At 39.1% G+C, this 20,662-nt stretch overlaps 1 protein-coding gene across 6 annotated transcripts in view; it reads right to left on the bottom strand.

Annotated features, from left to right (window-relative positions):
* Positions 1–3,704: 3,704 nt before the first annotated feature.
* The window catches only part of RASSF9 (Ras association domain family member 9), a 30,789-nt gene continuing 13,831 nt past the window's right edge, over positions 3,705–20,662 (bottom strand). For all 6 annotated transcript variants that reach the window (XM_067559850.1, XM_067559851.1, XM_067559852.1 and 3 more), the window contains one exon: positions 3,705–7,553. In XM_067559850.1, coding sequence (XP_067415951.1) covers positions 6,278–7,553 — 1,276 coding nt within the window. In that variant the 3' untranslated portion in view covers positions 3,705–6,277. The remainder of the gene's footprint in view (positions 7,554–20,662) is intronic.

The raw sequence follows: 20,662 nt of genomic DNA, 5'->3' as shown, positions 1-20,662 counted from the left end.
CTTCAAAAAGTCATGGAAGAGATTTTTCTTAAGAGATTTTAGAGGACTGGAAAAGGGCAAATATAGTGCCCATTTATAAAAAGGAGAATAAGGACAACCCTGGGAATCACAGACCTGTCAGCTTAACTTCAATACCCAGAAAGATAATGGAGCAAATAATTAAGCAATCAATTTGCAAACACCTAGAAGATAAGGTGATACATAACAGCATAGATTTGTCAGGAACAAATCATGTCAAACCAACCAGATAGCTTTCTTTGACATGGTAATAAACCTTGTGGATAGGGGGGAAAGCAGTAGATGTGATATATCTTCACTTTAGTAAGGCTTTTCATACTGTCACACATGACCTCATACACAAACTAGGGAAATAAAACCTAGATGGAGCTACTATAAGGTGGGTGCATATCTGGTTGGAAAACTATTCCCAGAGAGTAGTTATCAGTCATTCAAAGTCAAGATGGAAGGGTAAATAGGCACACAGGGATAAGTTCTGGGTCTGGTTCTGTTTCATATCTTCATCAATGATTTAGATAATGGCATAGAGAGAGTTCACTTATACAGTTTGTGGACAAATAGAAGCTGGGAGGGACTGCAAGTGCTTTGAAGGATAGGATTAAAATTCAAAATGATCTGGACAAAAAGGAGAAATGGTTTGAAGTATATAGGATGAAATTCAGTAAGGACAAATGCAAAGTACTCCACTAAGGAAGGAACATTCTGTTGCATATATACAAAATGAGAAATGACTGCCTAGGAAGGAGTACTGCAGAAAGGAATCTTGGGGTCATAGCAAATCACAAGCTAAATACGAATCAACAGTGTAGCACTGTTGCAAAAAACAAAAAACAAAACAAAAAAAAGCAAACAGTCTGGGATGTATTAACAGGAATATTGTAAGAAAGACACAAGAAGTAATTCTTCTGCTCTACTCTGCGGTAATAAGGCCTCAGCTGGAGTATTGTGTCCAGTTCTGGTTGCCACATTTCAGGAAAGATATGGACAAAATGAAGAAGGTCCGGAGAAGAGCAACAAAAATGATTAAAGGTCTAGAGAACATGACCTATGAAAAAAGATTGAAAAAAATGTGTTTGTTTTGTTTGGAGAAGAGAAGACTGAGGTGGAATGAAGGGTACAGGATAACAGTTTACAAGTACATAAAAGGTTGTTATAAGGAGGAGAGAGAAAAATTGTTCTTGTTAACCTCTGAGAATAGGACAAGAGGAAGTGAGCTTAAATTGCAAAAGGGTGGTTTAGGTTGGACATTAGGAAAAACTTCCTAATTGTCAGGGTAGTTAAGCATTGAAATAAATTGCCTAGGGACATGGTGGAATCTCTGCCATTGGAGATTTTTCAGAACAGTTTGGACAGACATCTGTCAGGGATGGTGTAAATAATGCTTAGTCCTGCCTTGAGTGCAGGGGACTGGACTAGAAGACTTCTTGAGGGCCTTCCATTCCTACAATTCTATGATTCTTTGCTTTCAGAGGAGTTCTAATATTCATAGGTGTTCTTTCTTTACTCCAAATTACATATTTATGCAAAGAATGCCTTCATCCTAACATAGCTACTGAGCAAAATATGACATGCTTCCCAAATCAGTAGGTGAAATCACTGACGTCACATTAAGACTACTTGCTTGTTTAAAGTGAAGCACATACCTTGCTGAAGCTGGGCATTAGAACAATACCTGCTCCACTCTGCACTGAAACTGGTCTAAAAGTTTTTAATTGGAACAATATTCTAACAAACAATGCCCTTTTCGCAAAACAAACTTTCAGTGAGAAACTTTCAGTTCTGACCAAAAAAACCCAAAACAAAATCTCCCTCACCCCCGATTTTCCATCAGGATCCCTGGCTGCTCATCTGGAATGCTCATCAGTTTTACTTTCTGCCAGTGAAACTGACAAAAGCTTTCCTACTGGGCTGCTCCCTACCTCCCGGATAGTTCTGAGAATGGAGAGGCAGGGAGTTGGTACAGCTGGAGGGAAGGCGGAGTGTCTGAGAATTGCCCTTCTGTGCTTCTATGCCCTGGAGCTTGTGGGGAGGCTGGGAGTCAGAGCAGTTGGGCTTATGATTTGTGAATTTGACAAAAGCCTTCCCAGCAGACAACCAGGAAAGCAAAAATTTCTGTTTTGGTTTGCCTGAAACTGACATTTATCTTGCAGAGACTTCTTGTAAATTATATCAAATTTTTGACATTTTGTCCTGGTTTGGGATGAATTTTTTTTCAAAAGCATGATTTTTTTCTGATTTTTTTTTTTTTTTTGGTGGGAGAGATTTTTGTTTTCCAGCCTTCTACTTTCCACGTTAAGATGATGGTCCAATATGAACAACATGACATACCCTGGAGATGGATAAATTATGCTGAGTAAAGTTAATGATATATGACTAAGTAAAGAATATGACTATGCATTTTGCCGCACAGCAGAGTATTTGAATTTCAATCATCAAGAATGCCCCCATGGATGTTCCAGTAATCTGCTTCATTAAAGAGTGGAAATGTACAAAAAAAAAAATCAATAATGATGCAGATGGGAAATGTGCACTGGCAGCCTTAGAATGAAGGTTTCAAACTCTCTGGACTTCAGTCTATCTATTTGCTAGACTTGAATGCACTGCATTAGGGCCCATAAATACACTCCCCACTTCATGTGCTCTGATTGGAAGATCAAATTTTGCCCTTAGTTTCAAAATGATAAAATTTCTTGGGTATCGCTTTGTTTTGCAGAACACAGAGAATCATGCAATTATTCTGCAATTATATTGTCATTATTAACCGGGTAAATGAATGGTAAATACTGTACACTTCTTCATAATCAAGTGATAATTATGTTCTTTTATTTGTCTTCTAAATGAAAGAGTCGTCAAGAGCTTGAAACAGGTAATTAAATTTTGACTTAACTGGTTCCATCAAATTTGTAAAAATTACACATTAATCATGCATAAACATGAAATTATTATATTCAGTATGCACTGGGAAAACAACAGAGGTTATATTGGTTATTTTATATATGCAAGAGTTTGTTACTTTAAGTCTGCAGGATCTGAATTCATCTGTGAAGGCCTCAACAGTTTAGGATCAAATTCTCATCTGATGTAAATCAATACCTCTTCACTGACTTCAGTGCAGCTACACCATTTTATAACAACTGAGGTTCTTGCCTTGAATTCATACATGGATTCAAATGATCCCATCTCAAAATAGCAGCGGTCCAGACACAGTTCTATGCCCACCTGGCTGTTTTTCCCATTGCCAATAGATAACTGTCTGCCATTAAACTAACACTTCTCTCTTCCTCCACTTGAACCCAGTGTTTTGACTTTCCTTATATTCTACTCTAATTCATACCCTTTTATTCTCTGGTGCAGAGATTTAATAAGGGGATTTAGGGACAGGAGGGAGCTAAAACCAGTATTGAGCATGTACAGTATTCCATTTCTTATTTAAGCCCACCTAAGGAATTCAGATTTGATGAAGACAGTGAGGCTGAATTGCAGACCACTATGGTTTGGGTTTTTTAAAAAAGAAACACTATATTCAGCCTTATTTTGCCTGCTTTCTTCTCAAAAGGAAGCAATACCTTTCAGATCTACACACTACAAGGAATGGGTGCACAACCAAGCATGCAGTGTGGGTGAAATTCACCTTTTTGTGTTGGGTCAGCACAAGGTCTGTGGATTACGTAGAGAGAACTCGACAATTTTTTTTTCAGATTAATAGTTTATTCAATGGACAATGCAGTTTTGGTCAATCCGAACCTATCCACAGATTTGACACGAATGGTTTGAACAACTCACAAAGCGGCCAGAGGAAGTGGTAGTGGTGGCATTGAAGGTACTGCTGTCCCTTTCCCTCATTTTAACTTTTAACTCAGTAGTTACGGCACTCACCTGGGATGTGGGAAACCCAGGTTTTACTCCCCCACTCCAGAGCAGAGCTGAAACGGACCCTTTTGACTTACTGAAAATTCTGAACATTTTCAGATTTGGTTCAATCTAAACCTAATGAATGAATGAATGATTTGGAACTGCCATCAAATTGAAAAATCAGTTACTCACCCAGCTCTACACAAAAACATTATTTTGATGGAGGACATATGTGGGAATTAAGTGGTCCATAGGTATTGTGCTGGCCTTCTGCACAGAAGAGAATTTCAATAGAAATTGACAGGCTAGAAACTGTGTTTATAAAAACTGCTGACACTTAAGACGTAATTTCTAACTGCGAAAGAATTTATGAAGTACATTCGCCTACACTCAACATTCAAAGCTCTGGACTGAGAAGTGCATGCAACGTTTGATACCAGTACATGACATACAGAGTACAAAAGATGTTGAGTTGCGTTAATAAATTATTATAAAGTTAGGATATCTTATTTGCCATAGATCTGAGTTTCCATAAAGAACTCATGTATCTGAGCGCCACCTGTTACTCTTGAAGCATTCCACAGAATGCTGAGTGATAAAATACATTAAGGCAGTCAAGACAGATACCTGTGAACACAAACTCTATTCATAATGTCCAGAGTTCAGAAGTCTTTAAAAAAAAAAACAGGTGGTGTTCAGGAAATGTTGTTCTCCAAGTCATATTTACAAGGTTATCACCACAGTGATTTCATTTTGAAATCTGGTCACTTTGAAAACTAGATGATGGGCAGACACTTGAGGGAGGCGGGGGGACTCTAATGAATGCCAAAATGTAGGAAAGAAAAAGCATCTAGTTGAAATTCTTTTAGATTTACGCCATCTAAATATCGTCTTTTCATTCATCGTCTAAGACTTAAAGTCCAGGATCTGACTGAACTTTGTTTTGCTTAGCTAGCACTATACATAGGTCCCATTAAATACATTTAGTCAGATTTTAAGGTACATTTTCAAATGTTCCTAAGTGACTTAGGGACCAGATCCTCAAAGGTATTAGGCATGTAACTCCCACCAATTTCAATGGTAGTTAGATGCCTAAATACCTGTGTAGATCTGGGCCTTAGGAGCCTAAGGGCTTGTCTACACAGAGAGATATTCCAAAATAGCTATTACTAATTAACTCCATGTGTGGACGCTCTCATTCTGGAATAAGAAATTCCAAACATGGAGTTAATAGGGACAATTCACTTTAAATTCTCACCTACCTTACTCCAGATTAACTTTCAACCCTAAATCTTGCTGAAAGTCAATGGGACTTACACTGTAATTAAACACCCATGGTGGCTCATGTAAACTTAGTTGAGCTTGTGGGCTCAGACTAAGGCTCTGTTTAATTGCAGTGTAGACAGTTGGGCTCAGGCTGGAGCCGGAGCTCTAGGATCCTCCACTCTTATAGGGTCCCAGAGCCTGGGCTCTAGCCTGAGCCCAAAACTGAATGTCTACATCACAATTAAACAGCCCCTTAGCTGACATGGACCAGCCGTGGGTCAACTGCAGTGAAGACCTACCCCTAGTACTAAAGTGCTTTTGAAAATGTGATCTGTGGTAATGAAATTTAAATATACAACATAAAATGTATTTGCTTTTTATTTGCTCTACTGTCTCATGAAGAAACTATATTTTAACTGACTGTGTGCCTTGCCCTGTTACTCCAGTTGAATAAAGCTAGTGTAACAGAGCAGAGAATTAAACTAATTTGGTCTTATCCCACATTGCTAAAAGATTAGTCAAATGTAGAGATGGACCCAAAGATTAGGGGGTTTCAGCTGGAGTTTTGGTTCAGGCCAAACTCTCATCAGAATACTCTTGTCTCAGTGAAGCTCAATCTTACAAACACTGAGCACCCTGGCCCCAATCCAGCAAAGTATTTTAGCATGTGCGTAACTGTAAGCACATGGGATTAATTTACATGCTAAAGTATGTGTGTAAATTTGAGCAGATGTAGTCCTTTATGTTCATAGTTACGCACATGTTAAATTGCTTTGTTGGACTGGCTCCACACCTTGCTATGAAACGCTATGGGCTTGTCTACACTGCAGTTGGGAGCAAGCCTCCCAGCCTGGATAGACAAACTTGCACGAGTGGGACTCGAGCTAGCAGACTACAAACGGCAGTGTGGATGTTGCTGCTTGGGCTGCTGCCCGGGCTCTCAAGCCTAGGGGATCTGGCAGGCCTCAGAGCTCAGGCTGCAGCCTGAGCTGCAACATCCACATTGCTGGTTTTGTCGTGCTAGCGCAAGTCTGGGAGGCTCACTTCCAGCTGCAGTGTAGACATACCCTATGATAGCAAGGGTATGAAAAGCATAAATATCCCCCATATTGCTCTTTGTCATGTGCATAACTGTCTCCAGCTATGCTGACAACCGTATCGGGTCTCCTAAAGCTGTTTCAGAATCCTGACTATGAGTAGAGCTGATTCCAGTGTCAGAGTCCGTATCATTTATGTCTAAATTAGTCACTTTATGAACCAAGTCTGGCACTGCGTTGCTCTTGCTGGTGACCTCACTGCCCTTTGCTTGTTGTTCATTAGCTGGACATCTGGATTCAATTTTGTCTTTGATATGCAGTGAATTAAACTCTTCTTCAAGGAGTTCATATTCTTTTTCCTTCTTTTGCAGCAGCAATTCCCTGTAGGTAAGCTCTTTCTGAATGCAGCTCAAATGAGAGTGGAGTCTCAAGCCATCTTTCATACTTTTTTCCAACTCACGTTTGACACTTTCTAAATTTGAGGTTTCTGGTTTGTCATTAAAAGCCCCTCCCATGCACTTGTCATCTCCATTTGTTTCAGTGCATATACCTTTTACCTCTTTTTCAATTTCGGCACAGAGCTTTTCAATTAGCATTTTGTGATGTTTCAGTCCTTCTTCTACTTGTAAAATTCCATCACTTTTGCTCAAGTATTCATGCATCTGATTTTGACCATTTGGCACATTTGTTTGTTGCTCGGCATCATTTGGAGTGGCCATTAAATAAAAATCCTGCACATAATTTTCTCCATTATTTTCTGCCTGAACTAGATGGAATTTGGCTTCACATTTTTCAATTTCCATATCCAATTCCTTCATTTGTTTGATTTGCTGATGAATGGTATGATCTTGGGAAATGATCAGATGAATCAATGTCTCCATACTGTCTCTCTCTTGCAGAGCATTGTCCTGTTTAAGTCTGGCCAATTTCCGGAAAGTTTTTCTGACAATCCTCTTTTGCTTATCCATTGGCAACATCTTCATGTAATTTGCTGGGCTGAGCTCCCATTGTCTTTCTAAGTTTTGTACTATCTTTGATTCAGCTGTCCTCCACAATGGAAATGGGAGGAAAGCATCTGACTTCACCAGAACAAAGTGCAAATTGGGCTGTTCTTCTCCCCAGGCCTTCCAAAGTCTCAGCATTTTAGTCAGTGGAGGGAGGACCCGCTCTGAGCCTCTCCATTTTTCTATGATACAATAATCACTACATTGTCCGAGAAGAAACCTTTTTTCTCCAAATGTAGCTTGATGTTCCTCTAATAGAGCTTGGATCACTTCGGCACAGGTTGTACGCTTTGTCAATCCACACACAATCTTCTCCTCCTGGCATACCCAAACCACTATCTCCGTTTCATCAGAAGCCATGTTCTTGGCTGGAGATCTAGAATAAGGAGACATCACATATCAGTTACATGTCAGTGTCATGCAGTGTGTCAATCAAAATGATGATGCATTTCTCCTAGACATAAACTGCCAAATGGTGAGCAAACTTCTAATACTTCAAAAAAAAAAAAAAAAATCAGTCCCAAAATGTACATGGAAAGAATGCCTGCCTGTCTGCCTTCCTCTCTCTCTCACTGGACAAAAAAGATAAAAATACAGATGTACCTGAATTTTAGCCCAAACTACAAACCTAAACTTCTTTTTAGATTCATATAAATTAATTTTAAAAGCCTGTCCTGCACTTTACTCTGGACTCCTGGGTTCAATTCAGTGAAAGAGCAGAAGTATAGATTCATATAAATGCTATTCTAATTGTATTACTCTACAAGCTGAATCAAGAAGTACTGAGAATCTCACAAGAAAGTCTTTTCTCAAAAGATAGTATAATTTCTAGATAATTCAAGTTCAGAAGCTTGGAATAAACATGCAGATTTTTTTGAATGAATCATTGAACCACAATAAATCACATGAACCCTACAGAATATTTCAGTGCATAACCCCACTAAGAAAAATTGTGATGCTGAAACAAATCTTCTAGTACGGTACAGGCACTTTGTCCCACATGTAGCATTGCCAATTTTCATTATTTTTATTGAAAGTCTCATAAAATACAGTGTTTTTCTTAAAGCCCTAGATCCTTCATTCAAATGATTATGGGAGAATCTCACCTTTCATTAAAAAAAATAGTTTCTAGCTCTCGTAGTTATGGAGAAAAGCATCAAAATGAGACCTGAGTGAATGTTAAAGAATCAAAAAGCAAAGAGCAAACAAACAGAACCCTAAACTTATTTATAACAAAAAACCCAACTCCCCCAAAAAGCAACAAAAACTCCACTCACGATTTTTATATCAATTTTGTGATTTTGGGGGTATGACTTATGATTCCCAAATGCTTGAGGCCGATAATACTGCACGTCACCAGCAGGGACATGGCATATCCAGGCCTGTAAGTGATTACATTCATTGATGCTCAGCTATCATAGAGGCATCAACAACTCCACTCCTCCATGCAGGGGGAGTGGTGAAGAGGCATGGCCAGTACACCCTACATTGAGCAGATTCCCAAGATTAATTCTCTTCAACTGCTTCAATTTATGTCTGAGGAGTGGCCCCAGAAAGTCAGAAGAGAGCCCCTTTGCATCTTGGCCCAACCCAAGAATCTGGCCTATTGTTTAACTCTATACATCCTCTGTGACAATACATCATTTGAATCTATTGTGAATATTCTGTTGTCATTCTCTGTAAAGGAGCTTTAATCCACTACCATGTAGAAAGCTTGAAAAAAAGGCAGCGGTAATGGAAACGTGATCGACATATAAAGTATTCGATTCTACAGAATCTGAGACTGAGTCACAGTATGTTTCTAGGCTCCGGTGCCATAATAGGATTAGAGCCTAATCTGGATTCATTAGTGTTACATGCTGCTTACTAAAACATTTCTGCTAGTTTCAATTTTTAAATTTTATCCTGTTTGGGAGATTAAATGTAATCCAAAAAATTGAACTGTGATTGACTCAGTTTTCTATGGAGGCAAGATTCCTCAACAGACTGAGGTTAGTAACAGACAACTAATATAACATATAGTAAATAGCTAATTAGTGTTATATAGTACAAGAGAACTGTTCTCTTGCAGTGTTACCCTTCCATTGGAGCATTCCTTTGTAAAATTCATGTTTTTCTAAATAAGTCTATGTGGTAACTTCACAGGTTCTTATTTCAACAAGTTCCATTTAAAACACCAGTGATTTCCTGTAGTTAATTTAAACAAATTTAAACAATTTAAAAACAAATAAGAGTTTTCACCAGATTCCTGAAGTACGTAGTTGGTACTAAAAATCCCAAACAGCAAGGATCAAGAAATCACTAAGGCATGAATCTGTAGTAAAAACCAAAAACCACAACACAATAAGAAAACATTAGATCAGTTGACATTATTGTTGAATGTGTCACAGGGCACAAAGTCAATATCTGTTGCTTTTTAGTAAGTTTACAGAATGCAGGAAGCCATAAAAATGTTTTTACTTGGTGACAGATTGGTAGTTAAATGAAACTAACAGGAATAGACTATTGCAACAGAGTTCAGCTACAATAGTCAACAGACAATGTTTGCTTTAAGCTACAGTATGCACAAAGAAAAATCCAGAGTGGACTATAGAGTTACTGTAGGAGCTAGGTGTCAAGAAAGATTATACAAATGAATATAATTATTATCAAACGTATCTGACTGATAGTTTCTTAAATAACTACACCAACTGCTGATAAAGAAATAAGGGAAAGAGAAATCAAGTGTAACTTATCAATCTGATTTTTCAAAGTGGAAAAAAAGCTGACAGAAAAACAAAAATGAAATAAGTGCAACATGTATAGTTATTAGAAACAATATACTGGTACTCTGTGGAGAACCTTGGCTAAGGTAATTGTTTTACAGGATCTGCCCCTCTATTCCTCTATAATAAACATATCAGGTTTCAATAATGCACAGTCACTAAGATTAAGATTTTTTAATGGTTATTTTTAGTAAAAGTGAGGGACAGGTCCTGGGCAATAAACAAAAATTCATGGAAGCCCATGACCTGTCCCTGACTTTTACTAAAAATAACTGTGCCAAAATGGAGCTGATTTGGGGTGGGGGGTGTCTGATGCCTGAGAAGGAGGCAGGGTGAGGGAAAAGAGTCCAAGACCCACTATGGTGTGTGGTGGGGGAGGTCCAGCACCTGCCACCTGTGGCAGCTGGGAACTCCTGCCCCACTACCCGAGAGCTGAAGCGGAAAATGTCACGGAAGTCTCTGAAAATCACGGAATCCATTACTTCCATGACCTCCATGACATAATCTTATCCTTAATCACCACTCTCATCATTAACTTGCATTATAGAATCAAAGAAATGTAGAACTGGAAGGCACCACAATAGGTCATGTGATTCATCCCACTGCTGTAAGGCAGGACCCGGTAAACCTAAACCATGTTTTACAGATGTTTGTCTAATCTGTTCTGAAAAACCACCAGTGTTGGTGATTCACAATCTCCCTTGCAAGACTATCACAGTGCTTAACTATCCTTAGAGCTAGAAATATCTTTTATTATCTAACCTAAAAAATCTCCTTTGTCACAGATTAATTACTTCTTGTCCTACCTCCAGTTGACATGGAGAACATTTGATAATAGTCCTCCTTGTAACATCCAATAACGTATTTGAAGATTTATCAAGTCCCCCCTCAGTTTTCCTTTCTCTAGACAAAACATGCCCACTTCTTTCAACCTTTCCTCATAAGTCAGGTTTTCTAAACCTTACATCCTTTTGCTTGTTCTCCTCTGGATCCTTTCCAGTTGTCCACATCTTTTTTAAAGTGTAGCACCCAAAACTGGACACTGTACTCTATGTGTACCCAATGCTCAGCAGAAACATGCAATGCTCCTGGGAATACATCCCAGCAGAATATTAGCCTTTCTTGCAACTGTCTCACATTGTTGGCTCATTCAGTTTGTGACCCACTGTAACTCCCAGTACTTCTGGGAATGATTTCTGAAGTAGTACTGCCTCGCCAGTTATTCTCCAGTTTGTTATAATTACTCTTGCTTTTTCCCCCAATTCTTCTTAGACTTTTATACTTTTTGGGACAGGTTCTCTTTTCGGTCTTAATTTTTTGTTACAGTAAAAAAATATTTTGGTCTCATCTGGTACACTGGAAGTATATGCCAGATTATATAAACTAAGAAAACACTCTCCTTTTCCTCCTTTCCCCCTCCCCCCAGCTACTTTAAAGCCTGCCTAGCAAGTCCTGGCAGGTGTGAACCTAGGAGATTAGCAAAACTTCAAGTAACCTCATACTGTCTGTAGATACAACGCTACTATACCAGTAGACTCTTAAAGCTATATTTTGCCATTATTTTTTTCCTCAGAACACCTACTGGCTTCAGCAGAAATTCAACAAGCAATCTGATGGAAAGATACTGATGACTGAAGAAAATCCCAATAGAACCCCAGAAGTCACTGTAGAAAACTGTGACTTGATATTATGACTGAGAAAATAAAACATTAAGAATGTAAAATAAGGTCTCCTTGAATTATATTTCCTGTCTGTTTTTCATCCCATCCACCACATTTTAACTGTAAACTCTTTGGGGCAGTGACTGTCTTCTTTTCTGTTTATACAGTGCCTTGCACAGTGGGGTCCTAGTCCATGACTGGGACTTCTATATATATTACTGCAATACAAATACATAAATAAAATAGTAACAGTAATAATAATAGCACTACCCTTTAAATAAAAGTTGGGGAGGGAAAGGGAAAGGGAAAGAAGACTTGGATGCAATCAAAAACTATATTGTAGACTGCTGAATTGTTTCATCGTTTGTTATGACAGGTTTAGTTACAATGTGCATTAGCATCATTTTTTTTTCATTAGATTCACGGTGTTATTTCTGCTTTCACATTTTAATCTAAGATGAGTTCATGAGTCACATCTCACCTTGTAGTGCCATAAAACACTATTTTATATATAAACACAGAAATCTCTTTGCGCCCATGTTCCGTTTCAGTAGAGTGTGCTGATATAGTCTAACACATCATATGGGCCTTACAGGGGAGAAAAAAAAATCACACAACTCTTCAGTTGTAATGAATCTAATTAATGCGATGAGCCTGGCTTTTGCTTCTCAGTCACAGCATAACAATTATAAAGAGGTTCAGTCAATTTCAGGATAGTAAAAAAGAATTTACTATTCAAATTGGCTTCTCATTACATCATGCTTTACTTCACAAGTGGGTTTCTCCCCACTGAACATTTCAGGGCAGGTTCTGCTTTATGTTTTTCCAGCCTCTTTGTGCCATTCAGAAAGTTCAAGGAGGCCAGATTCTGGCCAGACCTGGTCATCAGAAAATTCCCCTGATGGAGGGGAATTGCTCACTGCAGACAGCCCTGGCACCAGTGTCAGCTACCCTGCCCTTGCAGGAGGGGAGATGTTCCTATTTGGAATGAAAACAAATTTCAAAATATCAATTCTTTTTGTGGAATGAAAATTCCATTTTTTGGCCAGCTCTAGAAAATATTTATGGAACTAGGAGACCATATCAGAGACTGTCAGATAAAGCTGATCAACAAACACTTTAGCAGTGATTGTGCTTTAATTTGGGCTTCAGGGCTTTGAAGAAAGCCAAGCTTCTAGTGCTTTATGCTGCAGCCCTTATTCATGTGAATTTCCCACTGAACTCAATTCAATGGGATTTTTGCTAGCATAAGAATTAAATGATAGGGCTATATGGGATGGACCTCACATGGAAAACCTAGGTCAAAATCTCCCATGTTTTGGGGATCAATTGGATTTCTGGTTCTTTGGGGAAATTCACATTTGAACTTCACATCTCTGGCCCTTCTTTGTAACAAGCCTGAATCTGATCCCTGAATCTGAATATTTCTGAAGCTCTGGAAGGGTCTGATCTGAATTTTGCGACTCAGGGCTGTCTCTAAAAGAAAGGGAAAAAGTCTCTGCTTTTGGCTTAGTAACTTCTTGCACTGCACACAGCAACATGTGGTTTACTATTATTGTTAGATTTTTTTTCTACAAACGATACTATTGAATAATTCCTTTGTACATGTTGTGTCCTGACGTTGGTTTGTATCTTCTGTATCTTCCTGGTTAAGTCTTATTTAAATCTCAAAGGGTAAATGCCAAAAATTCCTGCACTGACTGCCCAGATAATAAACCTAACACAGAACAAATCTCTTAAAGATCAAATTTGCTTTTTTCAAACTATCCTCATTCAGTCTGGCTATTTATTCAAGTTTAAATACACCTCCTGTATGTTTGCTCTAAAGCACTTTGAGCCAAATCTTGTGCTCAGAGTGCAGCCTGCACGGGTTACGTGCTGGGGGATGTCCTTAAGATGTAAGGGAGAAAAGATATGCCCTCCACATCCAGGCTGTGAAGCAATAACTGGAATTACTCTGTTACTCCCTAGGCCTCAGGGACCCCTTTGCCCAAGTCCATAGAAAAAAGGTTGCTGAATCTACAGAGCCCCAGAACCACTGACCTCACCCTTGCTCCTCTCCAGCACAACTTATGTGCACCAAGGCACAGTTCACCTCTGCAGTGTGCAAGGAGTGTAGACTCTGCACACGGGGTCCCAGAATCCTGTCCCTTTTTCCTTCTTGCACCACACTGCAGTCAGGGCATTTAATGGCCACTGAGAGAGGGTGGGACACGATTTGTGCTCTTAACATTTATGAATAAAACAGTGGACCTCAAAGGATTGTCAGGCTTATCCTGGTCAGAGTAATACTAATAGTGCATCAAGTCCCAGAAAGAAAAAGGAATAATACCCAGGTCTTATGCGGTGCTTTCTCAAGGTGCTTTATAAAGGAGGTCAGCATCATTATACTCATTTTTACATATGAAGAAACTGAAGCACAGAAACAACAAATCCTGCATCTTGGCAGGGGTTAGACTAGATGACCCTTGTGGTCCCTTCTAATCCTATGGTTCTATGATTCTAAGTGACTTGCCCAAGGTCATGGAGGAAGTCTGCAGCAGAGCAACAAACTGAATCCAAATCCTAGGCTAATGCGCTAACCGCTGGATGTCCCTTCCTTTCTGGGACACCACAGAACTCAGGCCAGCTTTAAAGCAAATGAAAAACAGTAATAAATTAGTTCAAAATACATAACAGACTTAACCTGACCATATGGTTTTGTTTCCACGTACATCTAAGTAAGCATGATAAGTATATGTAAGTATACAAAGGAATTCTCCAATGGAAGAGTAACACTGCATCTGAACAGATTTCTCTTGTACTATATAACACTACGTAACTATAGTGCCATCCTTGCTTGGGTTTAGAAGAACATAAGAATGGTCATACTAGGTCAGACCATGGTCCATCTAGCCAGTATCCTGTCTTCTGACAACGACCAATGCCAGGTGTTTCAGAGGGAATGAACAGAATAGGTCATCAAGTGATCCATCCCCTGTTGCCCATTCCCAGCTTCCGGCAAACGGAGGCTAGGGACACTTCAGAGCATGATTTTGCATTCCCATCCATCCTGGCAAATAGCCATTGATGGACCTGTCTTCCATAAACTTCTCTAGTTTTTTTTTTTTTAAAACCTATTATAATTTTGGCCTTTACAACATCCAAAAAGTTCCACAGGTTGACTGTGTGTTATGTGAAGAAATACTTCCTTTTGTTCGTTTTAAACCTGCTGCCTATTAACATGTTTAGATATGTTATTGAAAACAAAAGAAAGCAGTAGGTACATGTCTAGTCTTGTAATATTTACACTAAAGGGGAGGGGTTAAATCTAAATATTTCAGGAACATTACAATCATCAGTTAAGAGACAGCTTATTTTAGCTAGCTGTATATAACATCTTAAAGTATGTCTTACAATCACTTCACCTACGTTTTGTTATTCCCTTTTAACTGTGCCGATTCTCTTTCCTGCATGAATCCCATACTGTCATAGCACCTTTTATGTAACATTTTAATTAGTAACATCTGTTAGCAGTCATGTTCTATATTGATTATTGCTTTCCTACTTGAAACAATAACCAGTGCTGTGGCAGAGTACAATAATGATCTGAAATTATAGCAAACAGCTTTACATACACTATAATGCAACAGTGATACATTACAAGTTTTGTATATTAATATTCTTCCCAGATTCAAATATCTGGTCACTTTATCACTAAAGTAGCTGTAAAATACATTCCCATACTCAGGCCATTGTAAGTAAAATATAGTTATTGAAGAGATAAAACATAATATGATTACATCACAAAATATTTTAAGACCACAAAAGTATGGCTGATGAATACATGTGTTCTACAGGGGGAAAAATGTATAGTGCAAACATTTCCATCACAAAACTGTAGCTTATTGGGTGTCCACCATTAATAAAAGATACCAGTGGCAAACCATGGACCTGATTCTTCTACCCTCCCTTTCCCACAGCATGGAAACAATGACTGAATCAGGTCCCATATTTGCAGCGCAACAAAGAAAAGGAAACAGAAGTTGCTTACCAAAGCAAACAATGAACCCCCCCAAAAAAACAAAAAAAAAAAACCAACCCCTCAGTCAGATGGAACCCTTGATAAGTGCAGGACATGCTTTGCTAGGCAGATGGATAGCAGAGGTTACACTAAGGTAAATGCACACCATGGAAATTGTAAGGCAAAAGGGTATACATGTGTCTATTTTGATATATCAGATTGATATGAACAAATAGGTAATAGTTACTGTAAGAGAAACTCTCCACCTTAGGAATACTTTTGGAAGACTGCTGAAAAGTGAGATTGAGAGCGTAAGGATGACACAGCAATTGCATGGTTGTCTGCCCTTCAAATGGTGGCTATTACTTTACAAATCTCCATTGCTAATTCTTCACTTCTTTATCTGCCTTGACTGTGAAATGATTTACAGTGTGCTTTCTACCACCCTCAGGGTACACATTCTCTATAACTTTTATCCACACCTTAAATCTGCCTGTCTGTCAGACAAAGCGACAAGGTGGATGAGGTAATATCTTTTATTGGGCTAACTTCGGTTGGTGAGAGAGACAAGCGGCAATGAAGCCACATGGCACTCTTCTTCAGACTCACACGGCGACAGCTACACTGTCAGACAAAACATCATTCTCCATTATACGTTTAAAAGCTTCTGGCTATCAGTCCAAAAATGTTTGGAACTTCTGTGAGTAACCACGAGCAACTTTGCTTAGAAGGCACAATGCCAAGGCAGATAAGTTGCATCAGTGCTAGATAGTGGTGGGCTGGCAGAGGTGAGGTTTTGACAACAAAGAGGGAGCCAAGATCATTGTTTGTAGAAGCGCTTTCCAAGATGAGCAAAAGTAACATTAGCAACTTGATCCACTGGAAAAAATTCTTTGCTGTGGATAATGGGACTGCTGTTGGAGGGCCTGTGGTATGGTACTCGGAGCAGCAAAGAAGCAGTAGCTCCCTAGTTGAAACCAGTACTGATGCATCCAGTTACAGTAATTTTCAGCAGTATGATAGGTGTGGGAAAAAAAGGCATTTTCAAATTATTCAGTGTTCATGCACAACATACAAAGTTTAGCCACAGCAGCTTGACAGACCGTACCTCTGAGCATGGTAGCGGGTATGTTCTGTAGCCAGTTTCCAAAAGAAGGTGCTGCCCAGTTTTTCTGCCACCAAAGTATTATTGCAGAAATTTAACCATGTAAAGAACTGGCGCAAGACCTATGCATGACTTAAGGCTGGTGCTGCTATGGCTTGTTTGCAGGATGAGGCTGAAGTTATTTCTCCCTAGCCCTTTTCCTTATAAATAGAGAAAGGAGAAGCGTTTATAGCTTATGTCCATAATGGAGCCTAAACACCACAATGACAGGATCAATACAATAAGGTAATTGCCTATACTTAGTTTGCCTAGCACTTTCCATTATAAAAGATTCTTGTGACTTTTTTTTTTAAATAATGTTTTACACATCAGTTGTTTGCAGCAGGCTTTTGATAGTAAACAGGGGGAAAGCCCTCAAGACTGCACAAGTGCCTTTTCTTTGTCCCATGAAATTCTGTTCAGCTTTTGCTGAGATATAAAACTACTAAAAATCACCACTTCCCTCCTCTGGCTTGTATCCCGCTGGAAAATCTTGGCAGCCTGCCAAGAGAGTCACCAAACACAGAACATGTTAAGGTTTGGCTCATTCCACTGCCAAGCAGCCCACAAACTGCATGGGGAGCTGCTAGAACAGCTGTATTGGTTGGGGGAGGAGAGATTAACTGGGCTGTCCCCTCCCTGGACATGACACCCTCTGCGGATAACACATGGGGCAGTAGCTGAGCTGATCTGGGCTCTTCCCACCCACAGTGAACCCTCCCTACTCCAAGCACATACCTACATTATTTAGTTTGCAAAGTCAAGCACTGAAAAGTTAGGTAACGCTAGACGAGTGGTTCCCAACCTTTTTGGCTCGAGGGCCACAGATACCATTTTTACAACCCTGAAGGGCCACCAGTCTCCACCAGCAGCCCCGCTCTCTCCCCGACTGCAGCCAGAGGGAAGAAGTTCAGCGAGGAGGCTGCCTCCCTCCTCCCTGATCTCCCATCCCCCTGGCTGCAGGAGGGAAACTCCACCCATCCTGTAGCCCTGTGTGTGCCACCTGGTCCCTAGGCAGTGGCTCCCTTCTGTAGCCAGGGGGATGGGAGATCAGTGGTCCCCTCCTTCTGGCTCCAGCAAGGACCCCAGCGCCTAGGGACCTGAAGGGGAGCGGTAGCCACACTGAAAGCCCGCAAGGGCCACTTTTAGCCCACAGGTCACACACTGGAAACCACTGCGCTAGACTGACAGTTGCCCTCATAGTCCTAACTCTCCCCCTATTGCATATGCACCATATATCTTTAATTGTACGCTATTTTTTCCTACCACAAGGCAACTGGGTTATGATTGTATAAAGCAACCCTAAAGCTGGTGTCTCCTAACCTTCAAATTCTTGATTTTGCATCTTTAACATTCTTTTAACCTAATTCTATAATATGTAACAGAGAGCTAAATCGTGCTGTACTTAGGAGCATGGGCTGAGTAAGAACAGCAGAGCGAGGTTCCTATGGTTTCCCTTTGTCTATATATTTCATTATTTTAACCAATTTTACAGGCAGTGAACCACCCAGTTTTGACATTATACCATCTACTTTCCTCTGTCTCTCTTGCTTTCATTACCGTGTACTGAAAATATGATCTCTAAAGAAATTTTTATCAAGACCTCATTTCTAATAATTTTTGTTTTCAAACCTATTTTTCTTTGGAACTTTCTGATTGATAATTCAATGACAAATGTGTTCTATTACTTACAACCAGTATTTGAAGAGCCAGAAGGATAAAAAAATAAATAAGATGGAGTGCACTCTCATATATATATTCAGACTTAATACTTACACTGAGTATTAGATACACAAAAGAAATCTGAACCAATATATATCCTAACCTTTAAATAGAGTGCACAAGTACACATACGCAACTCCCAAAATGGAGCCATGGTAATATTAGAGAGTCTGCTCCCGCTGTGTAATAGCAGTGGGTCTGTAAACCTTAACGTCTTTGTAGCTGCAGAGAGGCTGAGGATTGAGATGAAGAGCCATGGTGATAAGATAATTAGGTCACAAATTTTGAATCTTTGACATTAATTTTGAGTGGAAAAAATCTATCTTAGGTATTTATATGGCACCCATTAGCACAATATCTGAGCACCTCACAATCATTAATACATTTCTCCGTAGAACATCCTTATGAGCTAAGGAAGTGCTATCATCTCAGTTTTAAAGATAGGGAAGTGAGACACAGAGAGGCTAAGTGAATTGCCCCAGGTCATACAGGAAGTTTGTGGCAGAACAGGTACTTAAATTCTCATCCTAAACTATCACCCTAATACCGTCTGTTTCCCCTATTCATCCTAGGAGAGAATTGCAAGTGAAAAAAAGACACATTTTGGTTAAATTTGCAACAATACAAACAGTATGTATCATTTCATTATAATGAGAAATTAAGTGTTTATTAGTTAATTAAGAGAGACTGGCAGTTACAAGAAATAGTACCTATCTGTCAGCTAGAAAAGCATTTGCTAGGTATGTATTTTGTAAATTAAAGCCAATTTGTATAACACTTTATTAAGCGACTGAAAACTAGTTATTGTGATATATTTAGTTCACAGAAAGTCTGCTTGAGTTAACATTTAAAATGCATATTTGATGTCTCAACATTTTGGAATATACAAATGTCTTTGCACCATAGCAGTTGAGGATCCTTTTAATCCAGGCAGTTAGGCACTTATATAATTCAAGTGTCAAATTCACAAAAGAAGAAGAACAAAAAAGTTTACTTTAGACAGTTTATCAGTTGAATGAGTACAGTAGTGGCAGGTAAATGAGCACATTTCCCTCCTGTCATATGAACAGTGCTCTGGTATTTGCAGGAATACACATATTTAGAATCCTTTTGTGAAATATGTTCTCATTCTAGCTGTCACTACCATAGCTCTGATCTATGACTTTAAAAGTACAATTACAAAACACATATACACACACGTGTGCGCACGTGCGTATGTTATTTTATACTCTTCACTGTCATTTTATATATCAGGGTAGCCAAACCTACTGACCCCCTCTCTCCCCACTGGACAGAATTCTGCAGTCTCACCTCCAGTGAATACACACACACGTGTCTGGGTCTCTCTCATATATAGAGATATTCTCCACAAGTGTGAATCATAGCTTCATTGCTGAAGACGTGATGTGTAGCTGAGGAATCTGACCCAACATGCATACACAAGCACCTGTGTTGGCAGTTTGTATTACACACGCACAAACACACACACCCCAATATATGAAATATCCTTTTAGAAACTCCTGCTAGCACAAAAAATGTTTTTTATTTTCAATTTCCCCTGTGGTTCTGAGACAAACTGAAATTAATATGGCTGTTTTGGAGCTAGTAACATCTTATCATGCCAACTTCACACAACCATTATTAAGACGAGATCAGTCCAAACCTAGGAATAATGTGTTGCTGCTGTAGACACACCAGAGGGGCCCCCCAATTTCTTGCCATTACTTTGCTGATTTAAGAAAACATATTTAGGCTGTGATTATTATCAAGGTACAGTTCTGGCCTCTAAATATTGATGGTAGCCCTTTAAATAACTATCAGCTCTAAGTATAACAGCAGAATCCATAATAAAATATTTAGATTCAAGACCACTTAAATGTTGCATTAAAAATGGCAACACAGCATAGATGAAACATTTCAATACCCGATCATTGAACACTTTATCTTCTATTTGCTAAACAAGTGCAGGTGTTCAATTTTTCTTTACTGAACACATTTACAAGGCACCTATTGAGCAACAATAAAAATAAAGATCAACTAGCTTAATAAACCATATACCAGAAGCAAATATTATGGTACAGTTTTGACTCTCAATTGTATACTTTGGCGTGCTAGTAAGTAGTGCAGGTAGTAGGTGTTATAACCGATTCCTCCTCTCTCATAGTAAGGCCTGATTCAAAGTCCACTGAA

Source organism: Emydura macquarii, unplaced genomic scaffold (genome assembly GCF_026122565.2).
Source record: "Emydura macquarii macquarii isolate MOO-44397 ecotype Brisbane River unplaced genomic scaffold, CSIRO-AGI_Emac_v2 contig_2205, whole genome shotgun sequence".
In the NCBI taxonomy this organism is placed as follows: Eukaryota; Metazoa; Chordata; order Testudines; family Chelidae; genus Emydura; species Emydura macquarii.
This window is presented reverse-complemented; position numbering and strand designations above follow the sequence as displayed.